The sequence below is a fragment of the Mirounga angustirostris genome, unplaced genomic scaffold, assembly GCF_029215605.1.
Source record: "Mirounga angustirostris isolate CCGP_5_RB_7025 unplaced genomic scaffold, mMirAng1.0.hap1 SCAF_14, whole genome shotgun sequence".
In the NCBI taxonomy this organism is placed as follows: Eukaryota; Metazoa; Chordata; class Mammalia; order Carnivora; family Phocidae; genus Mirounga; species Mirounga angustirostris.
The window spans coordinates 74,643,165-74,668,420 of NW_026991722.1; the positions used below are offsets into that span (position 1 = coordinate 74,643,165).

General features: G+C 35.7%; 1 protein-coding gene across 10 annotated transcripts in view; it reads left to right on the plus strand.

Moving 5' to 3' along the window:
• Positions 1-25,256, plus strand: part of IFT81 (intraflagellar transport 81) — a 182,113-nt gene that overhangs the window by 101,035 nt on the left and 55,822 nt on the right. For 9 of the 10 annotated variants that reach the window (XR_010407399.1, XM_064578329.1, XM_064578335.1 and 6 more), the window contains exons 2-10: positions 1,550-1,706; positions 2,211-2,314; positions 3,068-3,248; positions 5,859-5,948; positions 9,739-9,804; positions 10,113-10,223; positions 11,371-11,455; positions 17,277-17,440; positions 18,762-18,857. Coding sequence is in view for 9 of the 10 variants with exons in the window: in XM_064578329.1 (XP_064434399.1) it covers positions 1,563-1,706; positions 2,211-2,314; positions 3,068-3,248; positions 5,859-5,948; positions 9,739-9,804; positions 10,113-10,223; positions 11,371-11,455; positions 17,277-17,440; positions 18,762-18,857 (1,041 nt within the window). In the remaining variant the exon portion in view is untranslated. The remainder of the gene's footprint in view (positions 1-1,549; positions 1,707-2,210; positions 2,315-3,067; positions 3,249-5,858; positions 5,949-9,738; positions 9,805-10,112; positions 10,224-11,370; positions 11,456-17,276; positions 17,441-18,761; positions 18,858-25,256) is intronic. The other variant, XM_064578333.1, reaches the window with a different exon arrangement.

The window sequence follows — 25,256 nt, forward strand, 5'->3', positions numbered from 1 at the left end:
TTTTGATAAAATAGCATCTATTCATTTCTTAGTTAAAAATTATTAAGGAGCACTGAAGTAATTTTTTCTTTATTTCTTTTTTTAGCAGTTCATTTTTTAATTCCTTTTTTAAATGGCTAGTTTAAAAAATTGCCTGCCTGCAAAATTTCTACCACTTCTTCCCATACTAAACAATTGATACCTTCATGCAGGAAACACTAGGAACCTTGGTAAAGCTGCTTCAGCTTTTTTCAGATATTTAATTTTTCCAAAAAGTTATGATCACCACCAACCGATTAGGCTTATCTTTCTTTTTCTGGCCTTGGGCCTGTGAACACATTTATCCAGTCTATAGAAGAAGTCACTGTTTTGATGCGGTGGGTATTCACAGATAGAATTAGGCACAGATAGGTCCTCACAGAATTTACATTCTAGTAGAGAAGAGAAAATGTACATAAGTACTAGTACAAAACAGAAAAGTAACTCTAGGAAAGCAGTGCAGATAAAGTGTGGTTAACTTGGAGGGCAGGTGCTGCTGCCGTTATTCTGATGGAGAATGTGGGAGATAGCTTGAGAATGACTTCCTGGAGGAACGCGCATTTGGAGGGCAGATCTTGAGAGATCGTTAGGATTTGCACCTGTGGAGATCAGGCGAGGAAGAGTCTTTCTAGGCAACAAAACAGCATTAACTGAAGACAGAGGTAGAGAAACTAGGGAGCAGTAACTTTCAGTCGGGTGAAATTTAGAACAGTGAAAGGTAACAATTTGGAAATAAAGGTGGGAAAGCTAAATTGAGTTAGATCTGAAAAATAAAAATTCAAGAAGTTTGGATTTTATTTTGTGAGCAATGAGAATCATACAAGTGATTTGGAATAGGAGAGGCTGGGGCCAGAAAACTGGAGGCTGTTACCTTATTGAAGGCACAGGGAAATGGGCCTGAATTACTCGACGGTGGCAGAGTCGATGCCTACAGTCCATAACATCAATGGGTGAAGAGTGCTTGGTGGAGGAAACCAGAACAAAACCAAAGAATGCACATCCAGGCTAAAGCTTGCGGCCTCCGCTCAGCTTTGTTTGGGTGTGACTGTGTACAAATGTGTGCCCAGGGTTGCCAGATCTGATTTTGAAGAGAAACTGGATGTCTGGATTTAATGTAAAAAAAATCTCCCACTTTTTTAAACATGGGCTGCTAATTAAAAAAAAAAAAAATTAGAAGCATGTCTGTAGCCTAACAAATTTTTACCCCTGGGTAGTTGTAGAGCTGAATGGGAGAGATGTTAATGTAGGTGGGATTTATTATTTGTCCATGTGAATTCAGTGTTAATTCAGATGATGGCTATCTTACCAGGTGTATATACAAAACATTTGGTATTCAATATTAGCAGTATACTGTAACATTCATAATAAAGTCTTCACATTCTGATTTCTTTCAACAAAATACCCCTTTTCACAGCATTTTGTATGCCATGAGGAATTATACTCTTCATTCCTACTTCCTATAAACTTAATACTGATTTTTTTTCCCATAATGTCTGTTATCAGTATTGAGGAATTTTATCTCTATTTTTAGTTATGACCTAAATATGAGTGATCAAATCAAATTCATTGTGGACAATCTCAATAAGGAGCCTTTTAGGAAGAACTATAATTTAATCACATTTGATTCCCTGGAGCCAATGCAACTATTGCAAGTTCTCAATGATGTTCTGGCTGAGATTGACCCAAAGGTAAGAGTTTTCTCTTTCTTGTGATGAAAAGGATAGAAGGAAAGCCATTTTTTGCCTCTAAATATCTGTGAGTCTTGGGCCTTATTTTCCATTCCTATAAAGTAATAATAAATGATCTTTAAGATTTTTCTACTAGCTTAAAAATTAAATTATCTGCTTGTACCTTATTTAGAAGTTATTTCTCTACTCCAAACATAAATTTATTTGGTCCTGGAATGAAAATGCTTTTACAGAGGTTTTATTGTATTGCAAGTTAGGTCATGTCTCTTATATACTGGTCTTTTCCACTGGATACTTTTTAACCTTGACATTCTTAATACAAATCCTGATCTGACTTGTATGTACCCTCACTTGGAATCTGGGGGCCTCCATACTTAATCTGTTTTATGAAGAAACCATTGTGCCTGTTATGCTCTAAGAGAACAATTTTGTCAGTGAGTTTAAATATGGTTCTTTGTTAGATATACAACAATAACATATTTTTTCAATTTCTTTATCTGTTAGCAAGTTGTTGATATCAGAGAGGAGATGCCAGAGCAAACAACCAAAAGGATGTTGAGCCTTCTTGGTATCCTTAAATATAAACCTCCAGGAAATGCCACAGACATGTAAGAATTTGATCACGTGTTGCTTTCTTAAAGCTATGCTTGAATATCTAAACTTTCATGGGCTACAGTCAGTCTTTCTAGGCAATACCTGGTCTCTCTGTCAATGGCTTTAGAACGTCACTGAGTTTCAAAATAATCTTGAACTTTTAATGTTATATTGTCATGTAGAAGTCTTAAGTGGGTCAGTTTTTCCCTCTAATCAAAAAAGTTAGGCAAATCTCACTACTCCATTTTATCATTTATCATTTATCTGCCATCCTAGATAAAAACAATCACTTAAACTTGCCTGGTCAATGAAGTATTAAGGTAGACTGTACCAATTAATGGTTACAGTACAACCTCCCCATATAGTCCAGTGATATATTCGGGCCTAATTTTATGTTTATTGTTGATATACAGAATGACTTTAGAATAGCCTTGGTTTTTTTTCTTTTTTTTTTTTTAATAGTCATGGAAGGGATGCCTGGGTGGCACAGTCAGTTAAGCGTCTGTCTTCAGCTCAGGTCATGATCCCCGGGTCCTGGGATCGTGTCCCGCATCGGGCTCCCTGCTCTGCAGGGAGCCTGCTGCTCCCCCTGCTTGTGCTCTCTCTCTGGCAAATAAATAAATAAAATCTTAAAAAAAAATAGTCATGGAAAGCCATCAAGAAATTGTAAATTAGGGTTTGAGATTTTATTTCTTTTCAAGGTTTATTTGTTAATAAGCGGGGGGAGGGGGGTTGATCACCTGCACGTGTTTATTTTCTTTTTATAGGAGTACCTTTCGTCAGGGTCTGGTGATTGGAAGTAAACCTGTAATTTACCCAGTGCTCCACTGGCTTCTTCAGAGAACTAATGAACTGAAGAAAAGAGCATATTTAGCTCGTTTTTTAATAAAACTTGAGGTACCAAGTGAGTTTCTTCAGGATGAAACTGTGGCTGATACCAATAAACAGGTATACAATACACAAATGGTATTTTTAAACTATCTGTAATGGATGTCAAGGTGCACATGTTCAAATACCTGTTAATCTCTCTTTAGCTTATTTGCTTCTCTGTATTTCCAGGTGGCATCTAAAGGTAAAATGGTTATTAATAATGTTCAACTGTAATCAGGTATGAAAATATTGACTTTTTTTAAAGATTTTATTTATTTATTTGACAGAGAGAGACACAGCAAGAGAGGGAACACAAGCAGGGGGAGTGGGAGAGGGAGAAGCAGGCTTCCCACGGAGCAGGGAGCCCAATGTGGGGCTCGATCCCAGGACCCTGGGATCATGACCTGAGCTGAAGGCAGACGCTTAACGACTGAGCCACCCAGGCGCTCTGAAAATATTGGCTTTTGCACACAAATACTATTTCAGTGATAGGGGTATATAGATAGAAAAAATCCTGAGATTAGGATTTTAGAATAATTTATTAAGAATTGTGCGTAGATAGGATTTTGGGTTTGGGACTGCAGAACACTTTGCTGATCAGTTAGATGATTATACAATTTGTCATCCAAATCAGAGAGAAATAGACTATCATAATAATTACATGAAGGCAAAGGTATAAATTCACACTATCCTGGACAAATCAGGACCTGTGAGCCCCTGAGAGGATTTTGTATAGGCAAAGAAGCTAGGCTTGAGATCTCAAAGGACTTCCCAATCAGGCAGAAGGTAGAGAAAGCGCCAGGAGTTTGAAATCTCAGTGTACTTTCTCCTAGAGTTTTAGGATGATATTGGGTTCTGGCCTTACAGTCTTAAAGCTCTTGACTACTTTTGGGGCACCTTGGTGGCTCAGTCGGTTAAGCGTCCAACTCTTTGTTTGGCTCAGGTCATTATCTCAGTGTCTTGAGGTCAGTCTCAGGCTCAGCCCCGAGTCTGCTTGGGATTCTCTCCCTTTCCCACTCCCTCCTCCTCTGCTCCCTCCCCTCCCCACTCACAAGTGTGTATGCTCTCTCTCTTTTCCTTAAATAAATAAATAAAATCTTAAAAAAAAAAAAAGCTTAAAAAAAAAAAGTTCTTGACTGCTGAGGATTCTGGCTGGTCTGAATCTTGGTCCTGGGATTTCAAAGCACATTCCTGATCAAAGACTATGGAAAGAAGGGATTCAGGTTTAAGGTTTCAAAGGACTTTGATTTAAAAAAGTGCCCCTGTTTAGCCCTTTGTGCTTTTATTCTATGCTATATACATAGACTGATTTGTGCAGTTTGTTGTGAATAGTTTGTCGGTCTATCCCAATAGATTATGAGGTGCGTGAAGACAGGTATCACGTCTTATCCATCATTGTTTTCCTTCAGAGTTTTGTAGAGTTGCTTCTATACAGTATGTCCTCAAAATTGGGATTGAATCAGAACAATCAAAACTAAATGTTTTTTCACCCATATATTTTGTTGTTTTGGATAGCCATGGCAGTCACTCAAAATAGAGTCAATATTGATCTCTTAAGACATTTTGGGTGTTGAAAGATTTATGTAAATAATCATGTCAAATGTTATTAGTAGATTTCATGGGAGAAGTACAGCAGAATGAGACTACCCCAATTCCTACATTTGAAGGCTTTACATAATGTAAGAAATAGAGAAGTGTAAATGTAAAATATTTTCTCCTTCCTACACTCCCTCATCAATAAACCTGATAAAAACTAATTCCTCTGGAAGAAGTTTATTAATAGCTTTTACTAAATATGCACAGATAATTAATGGAAGAATTAATAATAAAGACATGTTTATTCTTGAAACATATCTGAGGTATAAATCTAAAATGACTTGTACATTTAGCCAGTCAGTTAGCACAGAACCTAATAAAATATGTATGTTGTCTTTCTAAATGAGGAGTTTTAGAATAAATGATTTACAGATTTGTAGGATATGATCAGTCAAGAAACATATTAATTTCCTGTCATTGCTCACAAAAAAATACTAATTTTAAAGAATTTTGGGTAAGAGTTGTAATTTTTTTCATTCATCCAGCTACTTTTTATTGAACATCTATATCAGTTATGCATCATGCTAGGCCCCAGAGATACTAAATTATACAGGATAATAGTATTTTTGTCCTCTTGACTCTCGCTGTCTAATGGAGGGGGACAGAGACAGACAAGTAACTAGGCAATTAAAATTTTACATGATTTTTATTCTGATATCATGACACTCTGATCTAGAATAGGTACAGGGCTAGAGAAGTCTTCTCTGAGGATGGTGGTATCCATGCTGAGACCTGACAGATGAACTGAAATTATCCAGGTAAGGGGTGAGGAAGCCATAAAGTATTTTCAGAAGGAATGGGGTGTGTAGACTGGAGGTGAGAGCATAGAATATTCCAAGGATTGAAAGATCACCATAGCTGGAGTATAGAATGTGAATTAGGGGAACTAACCAGAGAGGAAGCTGGAGAAGTACTTAGTGACCAGATTATACACACCTACTTTTTTTTGTGTCTTATATAAATGTTTAAGGATGTATTTTTAATGCTATTATATAATGATTTAAGTAATCACTGTAAGTTAATCAATAACCTGATGAAGAAAAGTCTATTGGATCTAGTCATTAGTTTATAATTTTTTAATTTGTCTTTTAGTATGAAGAGCTAATGGAAGCCTTTAAAACTTTGCATAAAGAATGTGAGCAACTCAAGACATCTGGATTTTCTACAGCAGAAATAAGAAGGGTAAAGAAAAGAAAATATAGTAATATATTTTTTTTAGATTTGAATATTAGTTTTCCCATTTTTGTTTTTAGTTAATTCAGTATGAGTCTTAAAACTATATGGGAGCTGGGGCGCTTGGGTGGCTCAGTTGGTTGGGTGTCTACCTTTGGCTCGGGTCATGGTCCCAGGATCCTGGAATTGAGCCCCGCATTGGGCTCCTTGCTTGGCGGGGAGCCTGCTTCTCCCTCTCTCCCCTGCTCGTGCTCTATCTTTGTTCTCTCTCTCTCTCAAATGGATAAATAAGATCTTACAAAAAAACCAAAACTATATGGGAGCTAGTGATAGCAAGTGACAGATTTTCTTTTGTCCAACCTTTGCTAGTTCTTTACTGAAGAAATTAATGATACCAAGGTAAATTCATAATGAGTTCTTATGTACTATATAGACTACTACCATGGATTAAAAAAGATTACATTTTGGGTCTTTCTCTCTCTCTCTCTCTATATATATATACAGTAAATATCTATTATATAAAGTATAAAATATATATAATAGAAAATAGAGACGAGAATAAAGAAGAAAAAACCATTCAGTTGCTATCCTTTCAGACTTTGTGTGTATGTTTGTGTTGGTGAGTATTTGGGATCATGCTGTACATAGTTATTTGTATCTTGCTTTTTTAATCATTGCATATATTCACATTGTTATCTTTCTAAATATGATTTTTTTTTTTTTTTTATATTGGGACTTGGGGCAGAGGGAGAGGGAGACAGAGAATCTTAAGTAGGCTCCACACCCACAGCCTGGAGCGCAACATGGGGCTTGTTCTCACGACCCTGAGATCATGACCTGAGCCAAAATCAAGAATTGAATGCTTTACCAACTGAGCCACCTGGGCACCCCCTAAATATGATTTTCTTTTAATTTGGGGGGTGGTGAGGCAGAGGAAGAAGAAGAGAGAGAATCTCAAGCAGACTCTCCACTGAGCTCAGAACCTGATGTGGGGTTTGATCTCATGACCCTGAGATCATGGCCTGAGCTGAAATCAAGAGGCAGCCACTTAACCAGCTGAGCCACCCAGGCACCTCTAAATATGATTTTTAATGACTAAATAATTTTGCATAGTATGGATAAGTTAACCATTTTTGGTTTCTTATTTTATTTTTTTGCTATTATAGGTAATGCTGTGCTTATCGTATACATAAATTTATTTTGGGGTATCTGTAATTGTTTCCTTAGGATAAATTTATAGAAATATTAAAACATATGAAAATTTGGGGGACTTTTGACACATGTTACTTCATGGTCTCTAAAAACAATTTAACCTTTTCACCAGGCATGTAACTTCTTTCCCTAAACACGTGCTAATTCCACTTTCGTGAATTTTGTATTTTTAGAATTCCTGAGTTATCCATGCCATCTTTATCTTCTGAATTAGGAAACAGTAGAAGTTGCTTGCTCAGGGAGGCCTTCCCTGATTCCCTAGATGGATTAGTTACCCCAATTCTTTTTGTTTTATAATACTCATCACACTTATAGTTACTTTAATGTCTGTTTTCCCAATTATCTTTATTCCCTTTGAGGGCAAGGGCCATGTCTGTCTATCTTGTTCATCACTGTATCCCCAGTATCTATCACAATGCCCCGCACATGTAGGTTCTCAATGAGAGTTTGTTGAGTGTATTAGGAATGAAAGATGAGCTTACATTTAGTGGGGGCGAAAGACCCATAAATAGGATACTTACAGTATGAAGGAACAGTGATGGACATTCATCCACTATTCCTCCGTTATGTCATGTGAATAAACTGAAATGATAAAATGACTGAGAGTCTGTCATTTTATTTTCATTATTCTTGAACATACTCTTTTTAGAAAATATGACAAGCAAGAATAGGAAATAATTCACTCATAATCCCACACTGTAGAGATAAGTACTATTGACATTTTAGTGAATATATTTAAATCTTTTTCTTTGTATTGTACTATAATATAAGTGTTGTAATCTGCTTCTTCCAGGTAATGTCATATCATGAGTTTTTCTGTCATTAAACGTTCTTCTGCATAATTTTTCATGACTTTCATTGTATTGTGCCATAGTTTATTTAATAATTCTCAGGCATTTGGTAATTTACAAATTTTAGATATGACTAGCATCTGCGAGACTCCTCATAGAGAAGTCTTTGATCTCCCATGCATATTTTTTTTTTTTAAGATTTTATTTATTTATTTGAGACAGAGAGAATGAGAGAGAGAGAGAGAGAACATGAGAGGGGGGAGGGTCAGAGGGAGAAGCAGGCTCCCCGCCAAGCAGAGAGCCCGATGCGGGACTCGATCCAGGGACTCCAGGATCATGACCTGAGCCGAAGGCAGTCGCTTAACCAACTGAGCCACCCAGGCGCCCCACCATGCATATTTTATTAGGACAAATTCCCAGACGTGGAGTTACCAGGCTAGATGGTATATATATATATATTTTTTTTTTTTAAAGATTTTATTTATTCATGAGAGATAGAGAGAGAGAGAGAGAGAGAGAGGCAGAGGCAGAGGGAGAAGCAGGCTCCCTGCGGAGCAGGGAGCCCGATGCGGGACTCGATCCCAGGACCCTGGGATCATGACCTGAGCTGAAGGCAGACGCTTAACTGACTGAGCCACCCAGGTATCCCTAGATGGTATATATGTTTAAGACTTTTGATATTATTCCTTAGTCCAATGCCCCCAGTAGGGAGTAAGAATGCCTAGTTCCTCAGATCCTATCAATGCTAACTACTATGTATATTTTTCTCTTTAGTATTACTGTGATAGGCTATTAGTTTTTTAAGTTTAGGAAGGATTTTTTGTTTTCACTAGAAAATATTATGGAGCTGGTTAAAAGGAAGGTGGTTTATTTTTGAAGTCTATATTTTTAGGAAGGGAATTGGTTAATTGACAAAGCCAGACAGAAATTTATGTCTTAAAAACATCATAGCCTCGGGCGCCTGGGTGGTTCAGTTGGTTGGGCGACTGTCTTCGGCTCAGGTCATGATCCTGGAGTCCCGGGATGGAGTCCCACATCGGGCTCCCTTGCTCAGCAGGGAGTCTGCTCCTCCCTCTGACCCTACCCCCTCTTGTGCTCTCTCTCTCACTCTCTCTCAAATAAATAAAAAATAAAATCTTTAAAAAAACATCATAGCCTTAAAAATAATTTTGATGGAAAATTGGCAGAATGTATAGTTGGGTATTTAACAGAGCAGATGGGATGTCAGCAGCTGTCGTTCATGGTTTTAGGCCTGTACACTTTCCATTATAGAAGACTTGAAAAATCGTGTGCCCATATTTGGAATCAGCACACAAATGTGCTGGTTGGCAGCTTTACCTTGCTATACTATAACCTGTTTTGGTTGCTTTTCTGAATGAACACTAAGCTGCCAAATAAATTATCCTGTATAAAGAACCCTAAGGGGAAATAAAAATACCCTTTATCCAAAAGAGGATCTTTGTTCCTTAATGATCTGGTTATAAGTAGTGAAGACAGTCGGGGCGCCTGGGTGGCTCAGTTGTTAAGCATCTGCCTTCAGCTCAGGTCATGATCCCAGGGTCCTGGGATCGAGCCCCGCATCGGGCTCCCTGCTCCACGGGAAGCCTGCTTCTCCCTCTCCCACTCCCCCTGCTTGTGTTCCCTCTCTCGCTGTGTCTCTCTCTGTCAAATAAATAAATAAAATCTTAAAAAAAAAAAAAAGTAGTGAAGACGGTCGATGCACAATCATACGAAAACTTTATTTGAAATCTACAAAGAATGCTTTTTCTTATAATGTCTCCGTGACTCCTTTTTAGGATATCAGTGCAATGGAGGAAGAAAAGGATCAGCTCATTAAGAGAGTTGAACGTTTGAAGAAAAGGGTAAGGCAAGAATTAGCACTGTAAGCCTTTGGCCCCAAGTCCCAAGGACTTGCAAAGATTTAGGAATAGAAATAAGGATTAAACAAGGCATTGGTGTACATCTGAGGATGGACTCAAATGACATTGACAGAAAGGGAATCTCCCTAGGCAGTAGCCCAGAACTTTTAAGGACCTGGAGTATGGAACTTTACTGTCATCTCTAGGGAGTACTGTTTGCCAAAAAGAAATAAGTGGATGTCTGAGTCACGTGACATGCTAATTTCTTTTAACTTGACAGTAACATGTACTACTTAATTCCCTTACTGTAGGTGGAGACAGTTCAGAATCATCAACGGATGCTTAAAATAGCAAGGCAACTTCGAGTTGAAAAAGAGAGAGAAGAATTTCTTGCACAACAGAAGCAGGAACAAAAGAATCAGGTATCCTCATAAAAGTTTATATTCTCATGATGAAAGAAATAGTAAATTTGATCATTCAAATATAAAGAAAAAAGAATTCTACAATTGTAGTTCATGTTTCCTTTTGTTAACATGATGGAATACTCTTAAGAGGATTTTGTGGCACCAATAGCAATAATACTACTTTTTGGGTTCTGTACCCAGTATGTATCTATATACTACCTTTTGGCCTATGCTTAACTCATGTTGACCCAACATGAGTTGGGGCATTCATTGTAATGTTAAGCATTAAGATTAACTGCTGATAAAACTGGTAGAATCTCTAAAGGGTGTCCTGAGATTCTGGTGCTATGAGAATATCCATTTATACTACTGATCACGGTATCCACTAGAATTTATTACCGTGGCAAATAAGCAAATCATGAAAAGGCTCAAAATCACCCATACTCCACATTTTTAGACTTTGCCTTAAAGAAAAAACAATTTGGCTCGAAAGGATTACTTTTATTAAAAATCTGTCTTAAAACTAAGGAGACTTATACATTAAAAATATACTTCAAATCAGCTCCATTTCCTACTCAATGAGATGTTTGACTCTTTTGGAACTTGATTTGGCATCATGGTAGTTCCCCTGAACCAGTAAGCTGCATTGCTTGGGCCCTGAGTGGTTACTTAGCATCAGTGTCTGATTCTAAGACATCATCTGTGAGAATGCTAATATTTCTTAGAATTAAGAAAACCATATTAGGGGCACCTGGCTGGCTCAGTTGGTGGAGCATGCAGCTTTTGATCTTGGGGTGGTGGATTCAAGCTGCACATTGAGTATAGAGATTACTTAAAAATAAAAAAAGGAAAAAAAAAGAAAACCATGTTATAACAAGAAAAGCCTGGTGTGTATATTTCTTTACCAAGTATTTTTCCTTGATTACTAAGTACAACCAATAACTAAAAATAAACTTTCTGAAAGCTTTTTTTAAAAAGGCTTTACATGAAAAGGTATTGAGAAAACCAGTTACATTTTGGGCCCAACAGTAATTTTCTTAGTTCTTATTATTTGTTCTTTTTATATTGCAAGAATTATGTGGAACTTGTATTTTTCTTTGCTTGTCTATGTGAGTGGTAGGTTTCAATAGACTAAGCAAATAATGGATCTATTTGTATTTTAAAGCTATTTCATGCAGTGCAGAGACTGCAAAGAGTACAAAATCAGCTGAAAAGTATGCGCCATGCAGCAGCAGATGCAAAGCCTGAAAGTAAGTGGAAACTATTGTATGATACAGATGATCAGAGAATATTAGTTAAAGCAATCAACTCATGGGAATTAATTATCATCTAGTGATAGCTAAGCATTTTAAAGTATCATTTCCTAGTTAATGGATGAGAGCCCTGTTAAAGACATCCTTGAGTTTTTACCTGGGGTTTTATAATTCCCATTCACTGTTTGGTCAGAGAGTGCAGGGAGTGAAAACCACCGTGGAGGGAGGCTCTCTGGTGTATGAGCATATAAAATACTTAGGATGGATGTTACGAAAAAGATAGGTGGAGAAGATGTGAATAATTGTTATCAAGCCTGGGCTATAAAGAAAAGGAATAAATGTTGGACCCTTGGGTTGTGCTAATGACATGGGTATCCTGGCTCTTTTGTCACATGAGCTTTACTTAGAAGATAAATTGTGATATTTCCAGATTACACCACCAAATCCATCCCAGGCATTTTTAAAGTTTTATTGCTCATCAGAAGGGAGACCATGTACACTGGAAGCGCAGTGGAAAGCTCTCATCGGTACTGGAGAAATATTCCAGTGTAAAAATCTAGCTGCTCAAGGGATAATTCATCTTTCTGTAGTATTATATGAAATATTATACTCTAAGCTATAAGTCATAGAATAAAAAAGACAGACAATAACATGTGTTAGTGAAAATGGAAATCTCATATGTTGCTGGTGGGAATATAAAATGGTGTGACTGCTTTGAAAAATATATCTGGCAGTTCCTCAAAAGGTTAAACATAGAGTTACCATGACCCTAGTTTCATTCCTAGGTATCTACCCAAGGGAATTGAAAACCTATGCCCGCACAAAAATTTGTACACAAATGTTTACAGCAGCCTTATTCATAATAGCTAAAAAGTGAAAACAGCCCAAATGTCCCTAAGCTGATGAGTGAATAAACAAAATGTGGTATATCCACACAATGGAATGCAAAGGAATGAAGTATTGATATCTACTGCAACATGTATGAGCCTCAAAAACATGTTAAGTGAAAAAAACCAATCACAAAAGACCACATATTATACGATTCCATCTGTATGAAATGTCCAGAATAAGAAAATCTAGAGAGATAAAATCAAACTAGTGATTGCCTAGAGCTGAGGGGTTGTGGGAGATGACAGCTTGTGTGTATGTGGTATGGGGAGGAAGGGACTGCTAATTAGTATAGAGCTTCTTTCAGAGCCAATAAAAATGTTCTAAAATTAATTGTGGTGATGGTTGTGCAACTCTGTGAATTTACTAAAAACCATTGAATTACACACTTTAAATGTGTGAATTTTAGGGCATGTAAATTATATCTCAATAAAGCTCTTAAAAGAGATAATACAGTATTTCCTTAATTCTAGACCCATATTCTTTCCCATTTTAATTGTTTTTGCCATTGGGATATATCTTACATTTTATATGTACATTTACCATGATATTTGTTATTTAATCAATGGCATCTCAGAATCAAGGAAATATAATATATTTAATTAATATTTGAAAAACCAGTATAGTGTTACCTACAAAACATATGGTTAATACATGTTAATTAGTGGCTTTCCATAGATTCTCTTATGCCTCTTAGTCTTATAAATTCAGATTCAAGCAATACTTGGAAGTTGCCAGGCATTAGTTGTTGGGGTCATTTCATTCTTCATTCACTAAGTTTTCACTTTTTAGGAGAATGTTAATTTTCAGGACAAAGAAAAAACTTTTTTATGATTTTTTTTTCTCCTTTCTATAATCTATATCTTTTTAGTGTATATTCTTTGGATTTGATGTAGGTTCCTTCACAGTTTAGTGCAAAAAAGTAAGATAAATCTTCAAAAGAAACCCATTAAATATAGCCATTTAAGAATTAATATCAATAAGTAATTTGTATAGGCCTACTCTTACTAAGTACTAGAACTTACTATTAATAGTGAATTTTTTGAAATGAAGGTAGTGTGTATAAGAATTGAAAGATTTGGGGGCGCCTGCGTGGCTCAGTCGTTAAGCGTCTGCCTTCGGCTCAGGTCACGATCCCAGAGTCCTGGGATCGAGCCCCGCATGGGGCTCCCTGCTTGGCGGGAAGCCTGCTTCTCCCTCTCCCACTCCCCCTGCTTGTGTTCCCTCTTTTGCCGTGTCTCTCTCTGTCAAATAAATAAATAAAATCTTAAAAAAAAAAAAAGAACTGAAAGATTTGGTATGCAGAAAAACAAGTAGTTGATCAGTGCAGTTTAATACAATTTATAATGTTCACCTGAAAATGTATTTCTGTAATATCTGTTGTCCTCAATCTTACTAGGTTAAATATTTCTTGCTATTATGTTTTAATTTTGACAACTACACAGAATATCCAGAGGTATTTATAGCATTAGCAATATTTCATTTTTTATTTGAATTGATAGTCTTTATTTTGCATTGGCTTTCTAGCCTAAAGAGAAGTTGTTTGGGCCAGGAAATACATAATTATTCACTTAGTAATAAAATTCACAAATAAAATTGTGTTTTATGCATCTCTTGAGATGTTGGTGTAAAATATTAATATAAGTAATATGTTAGTAGATGCTGCTAAATAATAAAATCAATTGCATTGTTAAGTAGTAATAGAAATAATTATCTCAAACCTACAGTGCATTAATTCAGTATTTGTTGAACATCTACTACATGTCAGGAACTGTGCTGGGTGCTAGGAATAGAAAAAAGATGTTTAGGTTCTCACAGTCTAATACAGGAAAGACAGGCAATGAATAGTGATCATGTAGCTTTACCAATTTGCTGATGAAGCTCAGCACAGGGTTCTATGAGAACAAAGAGGCAAAGCACCAAACCCTATCACAGAGTCAAATGGCTTCCTGGACTAGGTAGCACCTGAGTTAAGTTCAAGTCGGAAAGGTGAAGGAGTAGAATACATTCCATGCCAAGGCACAGTGACCTGAAACAACATAAATATAGTAGATGAAGGAGAGATAAAAGGGTAGGCTTCTTCTGACTGCTTGTCTTTGAAAAGGAGGTGAGAGCGGGAGGGAGTGTACAAATGAATGAGGAAGACAGTACTGTGCCTAGACTGAGAGAGGGTAGTAGTGTAGGGTGATTGTGTGCTGAAGAGAGTCAGTCAGACAAATGGAGATTGAAGATCCATGAGGAGAAGGTGAGAAGTGATAGCGGCCTTTCCTGTGTGCTGTGCACTGAATGTGCAGTAATTACCACAATATGTTAATTGTTGGCATTATCTGAATCTGACTCAACTCAACTCCAGACTAGTCACCAAGTCATAATTGGTCTTTCTATTTCCAGGCCCTAGCATGCTAAATTACACACAACAGGCCTTCAGTAAATAGTCTGTTAAGTAGTTAGGAGGTAGGAGTAGAGACCAAATCCCTGTATAGGAAGAAAATGATCATTTCCTTAGATAGGAGGGGAGTTAAGTAAGAAAAAAAGGGCTGAAAACATAAAAATAAGGTATTATGTGTGCAATATATGTTCTTTGGGGGTGGGGAGCAGCAAGTTAAGGAGTTCTTGCTTTGTTGACATCTTTCTGGAAGACAGTCTTACGGGTTGTATTCAGCAGCCTGGGAAAAGGGTAGATGAAATATGTTTAATTGATCCAGGTATTTCCTTTAACAAGGTCTATCTAAACTTTTTAAGTAACAAAAAAATGACTTATGGAAAGTTTCCATTTACATAAATAACATAAGTATTTTTAGTGTAGGAATGTGCTTTGTATTTTTTCAGAGTAACAGCCTTATTATAAAACACTCATGGAAGTTAATTCATCTTTATACTCTACACTTTCATGAGATTTATTATATAAAAGAAGCTACTCATTAAACTATAGTAGGGCCAGTAAGACATTTCTAGAGGGTTTTTAATCAAAAAGTTTACTGAGATCTTAGTGACCTTCTATTTAATTTCACCAGGATTTTGAAAGATAATTTTTTAAAAGCTGCATAGAACATATGACTACTTTCAAGGTCTTAAGTTAGAACTTTTAAGAGAAGAATTTAAAATGTGACAGAAACCCTGTTTTTACATTTTTTTAACAGTTGTATTGAGGTAAAATGGACATATAATAAACAGCACATATTTGAGGTATACACTTGATAAGTTTTGACATAATGTACAGACTGGTGAAACCATCAACCTTAATCAAGATAACAAATAATATCCATCACCCCCAAACATTTTCTTGTGTCCTTTGTAATAGCTCCTTTTTGCCCCTTTCTGTCCCTCTACCTATTCCCAGGCAACCACTGATCTGCTTTCTATCACTGTACATGAATTTGTATTTTCTAAAATTTGAATCTCTCTTTTATTTTTTTAAAGATTTATTTATTTATTAGAGCGCTGGAGAGCATGAGGGGTGGGGGAGGGAGAAGAAGGAGAGAAGCAGACTCCCCTCTGAGGGCAGATCCTGACCACAGGCTTGATCTCACCACCCTGATCATGACCTGAGCCGAAATCAAGAGTCAAATGCTCAACTGACTGAGTCACCCAGATGCCCCAAATCTTTCTTTTAAATAAGGAAAATAATATTTAAGACTTTTAAATCTTTAAAAACATTTTAGATTTGATTCTTTACATCTCTGATTACATGTAGTTTAAGAACTTGAAGATGGAAAAACTCGTCACCTAATAGCCAAAGATGCCAGGATGTAGATTTAATCAGAAACCATGTAGGAATGACTGCCTAATTATAGTCTGATTCATTAAACACTTTCTCTTCTCTCCCTTTCCCCAGTCCCTAAAAACAGGGGGAAATTGTAGGGATGGATGGAAAACTTGTGATTTTGCCATTAATAAATTTTTACATGTTAATATATGGTTAGCACAACAGAACTAAAAATAATGTTAAGACTTTGGGCCAAATTATTATGCAATCTACCTACGTAGATTACTTAAACCGGAAATCCAGTGTTTTAAAGAGTCAAGCCAGAATTTGTAAATGTGTAATGGAAAGATCTGAAATAAACTTTTTAAAGCTCTCTAGCCTGGGAATTTATAACAAAACCATTATTCACTGAAAATCTCTGTGTGTGTATATTTGTGTGCTCTACCAAAATAAGAAAACTTACTAAGTATTTAAAGTATAATTTAAGTTACCACTTACTGTAAGCTAATACTTTACAGTATCAAAACTACCAAATATGGAAAAGCCAGAAGTGTTTATGAATGTAGATAATTTCTTTTTTTTTGCATGTTAACTTGTACTTTTAGTAATGTTTTCATTGGTTTGAAGCTGACAAAGTATAATGCATTAACATTTATGAGGTATTAAATAGAAATATAAATTGCACCAGAAGTATTGTGAAAGAAGAAGGGTAAATGGCCCTTACAGAAGGAAGAATCTGGGTGAGATTTCATTTATGTTGCCATTTGTGTTGTGGACTGCTGTCAATACTTAACGGCAAAAAAGACCTGAAAGATACTGGCTCTGCGGATGTTATTTTTGTATGTTGTGAAGTATAAAGAAGAATTAGGCAGCAATTTGGAAAGATCATAATACTACGTTTTCTAAAATTATATTAATGTTCTTCTGTGTAAACTGTCCTTTGTTATCATTCTAATTAACATCAGAAGATTTCAATGGTCGGGGCTCCTGGCTGGCTTAGTCAGAGGATTGTGTGACTCTTGATCTTGGGGTTGTGAGTTTGAGCTCCATGTTGGGTGTAGAGATTACTTTTTAAAAATTGGGGAAAAAATTTCAGTGGTCAATTTTTTATTATAGAGATTGCTTTCAGTAGATATGCCTATTATTCAGGTCTTCTATTTTAAAGTGCACAAAGTATCACTATACCTACTCTCTTGGGCTGAATATTTTATTTTATTTTTAAAGGTTTAATGAAGAGGCTAGAGGAGGAGATAAAATTTAATTCTTATATGGTAACTGAAAAATTTCCTAAAGAATTAGAGAGCAAGAAAAAAGAACTGCATTTTTTACAACAAGTGGTTTCAGAGCCTGCCATGGGCCATTCTGATCTTCTTGAGCTTGAATCTAAAGTAAGTGACAATCATCTTCTTTTTATAGCTCCCAATTTTATCTCATCCCCAGTCCTGTGAAAATTATGTGAACTGCTTTCTATAGTGTCCTGCCCTTGACTCTTAAGTTAACCTTTGCTGAGTTGACAGCTTTTATGAGGGGTTCTTTGTGAGAAATTGTAGCAGGTAATGCTGTTACTTAATCCACATGATGTTATAAAGACTTAGTCAACTGATTAGGAAACTAAGTAGCTTGAATATGTAAATTAATGCATATGATTGACTCATAGGTTTATGTATTCATAATATAATCATTTAGATGGTAAATTTTAAAATATTTTATGTATCATTAATTTTTATTTCCAAAAATAATATTATAGCAATTTTATATTTAAAACTAAAATATTTGTATTAGCCTTTTATGCCTGCTTTGGAATTACTAAACTTTCTTGTAATGCTTATTGAAACCTGGTTTTATGTTATAAAATTTTTATACCATAGAAATAAAGCACGAATCAGATGTGTATTCTTAAAAAATAACAATTAAATATTATGACGATTGAGATTTTGATTTGCTAATCCTTTAATGTGCTTAATATGTGCTTAATAGCCACTATAATTAAATACATAATTCTGACCACTTTATTCTTTTAATTTACTTATAGAAATTACATGTCCAAGTGAGATTTGGCTCAAATTTAATGTCATACAATTAACAGGAGAACTCTAGTCTTTTCAAAGGATAGATATACTGAAAGCCATGTAATTTTTTTTTATTACTTGAGGGACTATATGCTTCTATTGGCTTTATTCACTTTTATTTTATTATATTTGGTAAAGGATTAATGGTAGGATAAATGGCAGCTATCATCAAATCACAGATCATTAGAACAGGAAGGGTTTTTAGATGTCATCCATGTCAGCTCTCAGTTGGGTTCATGAATTCCTTGAACTAAATCCCTGGGGAATGTTAGTCTGGATTTGCTTTATCACTTGCAGTGACTTGAAAGTCACAAGCTAGGTGAGGGGTAACTTCAGATTTGTAGAAATTGTCTTTCTGATAATAATGTACAAATATTTCACAGAGAATACTTTAGTACAATTTAAACATAGATGGTTATATAAGTCATCAAAATATGTAAATATATATCATGAACTATGAAATGTAAATTGTTTCTAAAAATAACCGTAACAGCCCACTTATAACATTAATGAACCTGTTCCTCCCATGAAATCACTGATGATAAGAACAGTAAATTCAAAGCTTGGTTTGGCCAGATGTCACTTAGTTTGTATAATCATAGGAAGAGTTTTAACCTTCTTTACTTTCATACTGTTTTAGATAAATGAAATAAACACACAGATCAATCAGCTGATTGAAAAGAAAATGATGAGAAATGAGCCAATTGAAGGCAAACTCTCACTATATAGGCAACAGGTGAGACCACTCTTTTGGCCTTCATATTTAGATCTTTCATCTTATTGGTGAACATCCTTGTAAAAACCCCAGGCTGTGTTGTGGATAGTCTTAAAGTAAGAAGGAGGTAAAGAATATTCTTCTGTTATTGCTAATCTCCGGATTATAACAAAGAATTTGTGGAAAAGGCACAAAAGATGCATGTTCAAGTTTGAAATTCAATACACCTGATCATGCTTAGTTTCCTTACCGACTGCCAACTGTGGTAATGGAGCTGTTTGTGTTTCTGTTGAGTGTGAAACTTGATTTTTTAAATGAAAGCTTACCTTAAGTGGTATAAAATCAAAATATTTATAATCTTTAATCAATTAAAGGCAATATACCTTTTCAGGTTTAAAGTTAGTTTGCAAGTATAGAATAAGTTAAATTTTAGTGCTAAGGCATTTATCATTTTATCCACAACTATTAGATTATGAGGGTATAAATGTTGTTCTGTATTTCTAAACAAAAGGTTCAAATGAAAGCCATGGATTATCTGAAAAGAACCCAGTCAGGAGGAGTTTAGTGCGATGAGCATTTTGTAACCTCAGAAAATATTGAGCTACGTAACAAAGCATTTTTCATAGATGCTGAAATTTTTTTTAGTTGCTAAAATTTTTAAAAACCTTTTTATACTGGAGAATTAACATATACAAAGGTAGAGAAAATAGCCCAATAAACGCTCATGTGTCCCAGGCTATAACAATCATGGCCATTCTTGTTTCACTAAACCCCCAGACCTAACTGGATTATTTTAAAGCAAATCTTAGACTTTATATCATTTCATCAATAAATATTTCAGAATGTATGTCTAAAAAATAAAGGCTTAAAAAAACTTAACAGCATACCGTATCTGAAAAATGTCATAATTCCTTGATATTGGCAAATATCCAGTGTTCACATTTCCTGGATTTTCTTTTTCTTTCTTTCTTTTTTTTTTTTAGTTGCTTTGTTTTAATTGGGATCCTTACAGAATTCATACACTGCATTTGATTGATATGTTTAAGTCTCTTTTAATCTGTAGATTCTCTTTGCCACTTATCTATCTATTTAATAATTTTCTTGCAGTTAATTTATTGAAAAAACTTGTTTATCTATAACAGTGTCCTATTGATACTGTTGATTCCTTCTTCATTTATTAGCTGGATTGCCTCTATAAAAGAAACCTCCTCTCATCAACAATTTGATTAAACTGAGCTATAGTTCATGTAGGAAAGGCAGGCTACATGCTTGATTCTTCAGTTTTCAAAAAGAATTGGTTTCCTCCAACTCATTTTCATTCTCCATCAATTAAGGTACTTTTTCATTCTTTAGTTGCTTGTTTACTTAATGTCATTATGAATCATTGATGTAATTATATTTGGTAAGTTTAAAACATTTTCCTTAATGATGCTCAGTTGTCCCATTTTTGGCTAGTAGGAGGCTTTTCAAGTAACTTCTGATTCCTTTTTAAGATTCTGTTTGTCTTTGATAATGTCCTTGCTTTCTGGTATGACTAAGATATTTCTGTGCTCATCTTTTATATTTCCTACCCTAGGCTTGGAATTAGACTTTCTTCTATGAGTCTGATTAGCTTCAGTAGGAAATAATATTTAGAGACTGCAGTCTGGGTATTAGGACTTCTCATTGCTCCTGGGTGATCATTATTTTTAGGTCTTTTTAGTGGCCAAAGCTAAGAAATAGTTTTTTTCTTTCTCTCTTCCTAATATACACCATGAATTCATACTTACCCTTCCAGGTCAGATTCCAGGCTACTGGGCTTCTCACATCAATCTCACATCTTTCTCCTTATCCCACATGGAAAACTATGGTTCTCGGTTAACACTAACATAATTTAATTCATTGTTTGCTTTAATCCACACTTTACACACAACCGTTTCAAAATAAAAGTAATAATGCTACCACCAAAAATATGATTGCTGCTGAAAATTATTTTTCAGTTTGTTTTGTCCTTAAGATATACCCCACTAGGAATAGACAAATTACTGTTTTAAAGTCACTTAGAATAGTTCTTCTATATGGTTATGCCACAAATTAAGCTGGATACGTATATATGTTTATTTTTATTTTTAGGGATTACTATTTATTTATTTATTTGAGAGCGAGAGAGAGCATACACTTGAGTAGCGGAAGGGGCAGAGGGAGAGGGAGAGAAAGAATCCTCAAGCAGGTTCCTTACTGAGTGCAGAGCCCAACGCAGGGCTCTATCCCAGACCCCCAAGATTATGACCTGAGCTGAAATCCAGAGTTGGCCAATTAACCAACTGAGCCACCCAGGCACCCCTAGGGATTACTTTTTAGGGAATAATTTGTTTTATAATTACTTAAAATATTTACATGATTCCAAGTCAAATCTAAAAAACAAGAAATATTCAAAGAAGTTTCTAGCATCTACTCTGGTGCTATCCACCCCAATCGTTCCTTCCCTCATAGGTAAATTTTAAAAATTGTATACTTTATTATTCCATTAAAAATAATAGTATATATACATAGATTCATATATCTTCCTTCTTAGAGAAGGAAGAGCATATAATACACACCTTTATTTTCCATGCTTTTTAAGATTCTTTTTTTTTTTTTTTAAGATTTTTAAATTTATTTGACAGAGAGAGAGAGCGATAGCAGGAACACAAGCAGGGGGAGAGGGAGACGCAGGCTTCCTGCCGAGCAGGGAGCCCGATGTGGGGCTCGATCCCAGGGTCCTGGGGTCATGACCTGAGCCGAAGGCAGACACTTAACAACTGAGCCACCCAGGCGCCCCTCTTTTTTTTTTTTTTTTTTAAGATTTTATTTATTTGACACAGGGAGAGGGAGAGAGCAAGCACAAGCAGGGGGGAGCGGCAGGCAGGGGAGAAGCAAGGCTCCCTGCTGAGCAAGGAACCTGATGTGAGGCTCGACCCCAGGACCCTGGGATTATGACCTGAGCTGAAGGCAGACGCTTAACTGACTGAGCCACCCAGGCACCCTGCTTTTTTAAATTCTTAATGATATATGCTGGTGAATAGTAAAATAATCTTTAACCCCTTTTTTTTTATAACTTTATTGAGATACAATTCATATACCATACAATTCACCTATATAAAATGCACAATTCAGTGATTTTCAGTATGTTTAGAGTTGTGCAACCATCACTACTATCAATTTTAGAACATTTTTATCATCTCAAAAAGAAACCCTTAACCCATTAGCAGTCACTTCCCATTTCCTTCCCAACCCTTAGCTCTAGGCAGCGAAACTGTCTATAGAATTGCCTATCATGGACACTTCATACAAATGGAATCATACAATATGTGGTCCTTTGTGGCTAGCTTCTTTCACTTAGCATAGCTTTTAAAGTTCATTCATGTTGTAGCATGAGTCAGTACTTTATTCTTTTTGTTATTGAATAATATTCCATTGTATGGCTAGATCATATTTTGTTTATCCATTCATCAGTTGATGGGCATTTGGGTTATTTCTAACTTTTGACTGTTACGAATAATGCTGCTATGAACTTTCTTATACGAGTGTTTGTATGAAAATACGTTTTCATTTCTCTTGAGTATATTCCTAGGAGTGGAATTGCTATTTCGTTTGATAATTCTGTGTTTAACATTTTGAGGGAATGCCACTGTTTCCAAACCAGTCCTACCAACAGTGTATGAAGGTTTTGATTTCTCCACATCCTCACCAACACTTGTTATTATCTGTTTTTTTTTTATTATAGCCATCTTAGTTGGTATGCTTATTCCTGTTCACAGTCACATAGTACCCCGTTGAGTGGTTATACCACAGTTCATGCAGCCCATCACCAGGTGGACATTTGGGTTGTTGCCTTTCTTTTGCTATTACAAATCATGCTTCAGTAGATAACTTTTTGTTTATGTCTTTGCATATTTTTGCTAGTATTACCTTAAGGATATAGTCCCAGAGGTGAGATTGCTACATCAAAGGGTAAATGCATATGTAAGTTTGCTAGATATTGCCAAATTCCTCTCCATAGAGGTTGCAGCATTTCATGTTCCCACCTGCAGTGTAGGAGAGTGCCTGTTTCCTTGCTGCCTCCCAATGGAGTGTGTTATTGAACTTTTAGAGTTTTACCATCCTTGTAGATGAGAAATCATATCCTGTGATAGTTTTAATTTTTACTTATCTTATTATAAACAAGGTTGAGCATCTTCTCACATGAGTAACAGTCATCTTAATTTCTTTTTCTGTGAATAGTCCCTTCATGTCTATATCCCCATTTTTCTCTAGAGTTGTTAGCCTTTTTTTCTTTATATATTAGAAAAATTTACTCTTGGGACACCTGGGTGGTTCAGTCAGATAAGCATCCGACTCTTGGTCTCAGCTCACACCTTGATCTCAGGGTCATGAGTTCAAGCCCTGTGTTGGGCTCTGTGCTGGGTGTGGAGCCCACTTTAAAAAAAAAGAAAAAGCAGAAGAAGAGAAGAAATATTTACTCTTTGTCTTGCTTATAATTGTAACATTTCGCCCCAGTTTGGTATTTGCCTTTTTACTTTGTTTATAGTGTTATGTCACCATGGAAAAGTTCTTTATTTTTATGAAATCAAATTTAATAGTTTTTTCTCTTATTATTTCAGGTTTTGAGGCATATTTAGGAACATTTTTCCATCTTACAAGTTATAGAGAAATTTACTCAAGTTTTCTTTTTGGACTTCTCTGTTTAATTTTTTATATTTAAATTCTCTGATCTATTTAGAATTGTTTTCTGGTATATGTTATTTATTGTGTATAGCTATCCAATTATCTAATTGTTCCAATACCAGGTACTAAAAAGTCCATTTTTACCCCTATGGATTTGAGATTCTGTTTGTTCTAATTTAAAAATGCTATTGGATTTATTTCTGTATTTTCTATTTTTCCATTGGCCTCTCTGTTCAGGTACTCAACTTATTTACAGAAGCTTTGTTAATCAAGTTCAAATAACTGATAAAAGTAGCCACCTTCACCCCCAGTTGCTGTACTTTTTCAGGGTTTTCCTTACAATTCTTGTTTATATGTTCTTTAAGCTTTATTATTCACTTATCCAGCTCTTGAAAAAAACATAATTTTTTAAATTATTGGGTTTGCTTTTTATTTATCACCTACCTCCGAACTTACATCTTTATGGTATTTGAGTCTTCCCATCTAAGAACATGTTATGTGTCTCCATTTGTTCAAGTTTATTTTTTGGTCTTTCAGGAGTGTTTGTTTTCCTCAACATTTTGGAATTTCTCTTGCTCACATATTTTATTTTATTTTTTGCTCTTATAATTGAGGGCTTTTCTTTCCTTATGTCTTCTTCCTGATTTGTCTGTAAGTGCTGTTGATTTGTTTACTGTAGTGTTCCCATAGATTCTCTTGGGTTTTTTAGGTGTATAAGCATATACTATGAAAAGTCCAATTTCTCCTGTCAAATTCTTTTTTTTTTTTTTTAGGAAATTTTTTTTTTTTTTAAGATTTTATTTATTTATTTGACAGAGAGAGACACAGCAAGAGAGGGAACACAAGCAGGGGGAGTGGGAGAGGGAGAAGCAGGCCCCCCGCCGAGCAGGGAGCCCGACGTGGGACTCGATCCCAGGACCCTGGGATCATGACCCTAGCCGAAGGCAGTCGCTTAACCAACTGAGCCACCCAGGCGCCCTCTCCTGTCAAATTCTTACGCTTTAGATTGCTTTCTTTTGTCTAATGGTATGAGCAAATACCTTCAACACAATATTAAATTATAGTGGAGATAGTGGGCATTTTTACCTTGTTCCAGATTTAGTAGGAGATACTCTCATGTTTCTCTACTAAATATAAGATCCTGGTTTGGGCTGAGTTTTATTTTTATTTTATCATTTTAAGGAAGTATAACATCGATTCCCGTATGGTTATGGTACTCTTATCATTCTTCTATCTCTCTCTCTCTCTCTCTCTTTTTTTTTTTTTTGGCTAGAATAATTCCATAGAGAGAAACATTCCTTCATCATCTGTCTTTCATTTTTTAAACAGAGAGAATAGACTTGTTTAAAGGGTTTGCATTAGAGATTTCCCCTCCCCTGTCAAATTTGTGTGAAGAAAATATTTGTACTATTTCACTTAAGAGGACAGTTTGGCTAATGTTTTTCTTTTTTTTTTTTTTTTTTTTTTTTTTTTTTAAATTATTGTCTTCTTTTTTTTTTTTTTTTAAGATTTTATTTATTTATTTGAGACAGAGAGAATGAGAGAGAGAGAGCACATGAGAGGGGGGAGGGTCAGAGGGAGAAGCAGGCTCCCCGCCGAACAGGGAGCCCGATGCGGGACTCGATCCCAGGACTCCGGGATCATGACCTGAGCCGAAGGCAGTTGCTCAACCAACTGAGCCACCCAGGCGCCCTGGCTAATGTTTTTCTTAAACTAGTACCGCCATGGTTCATT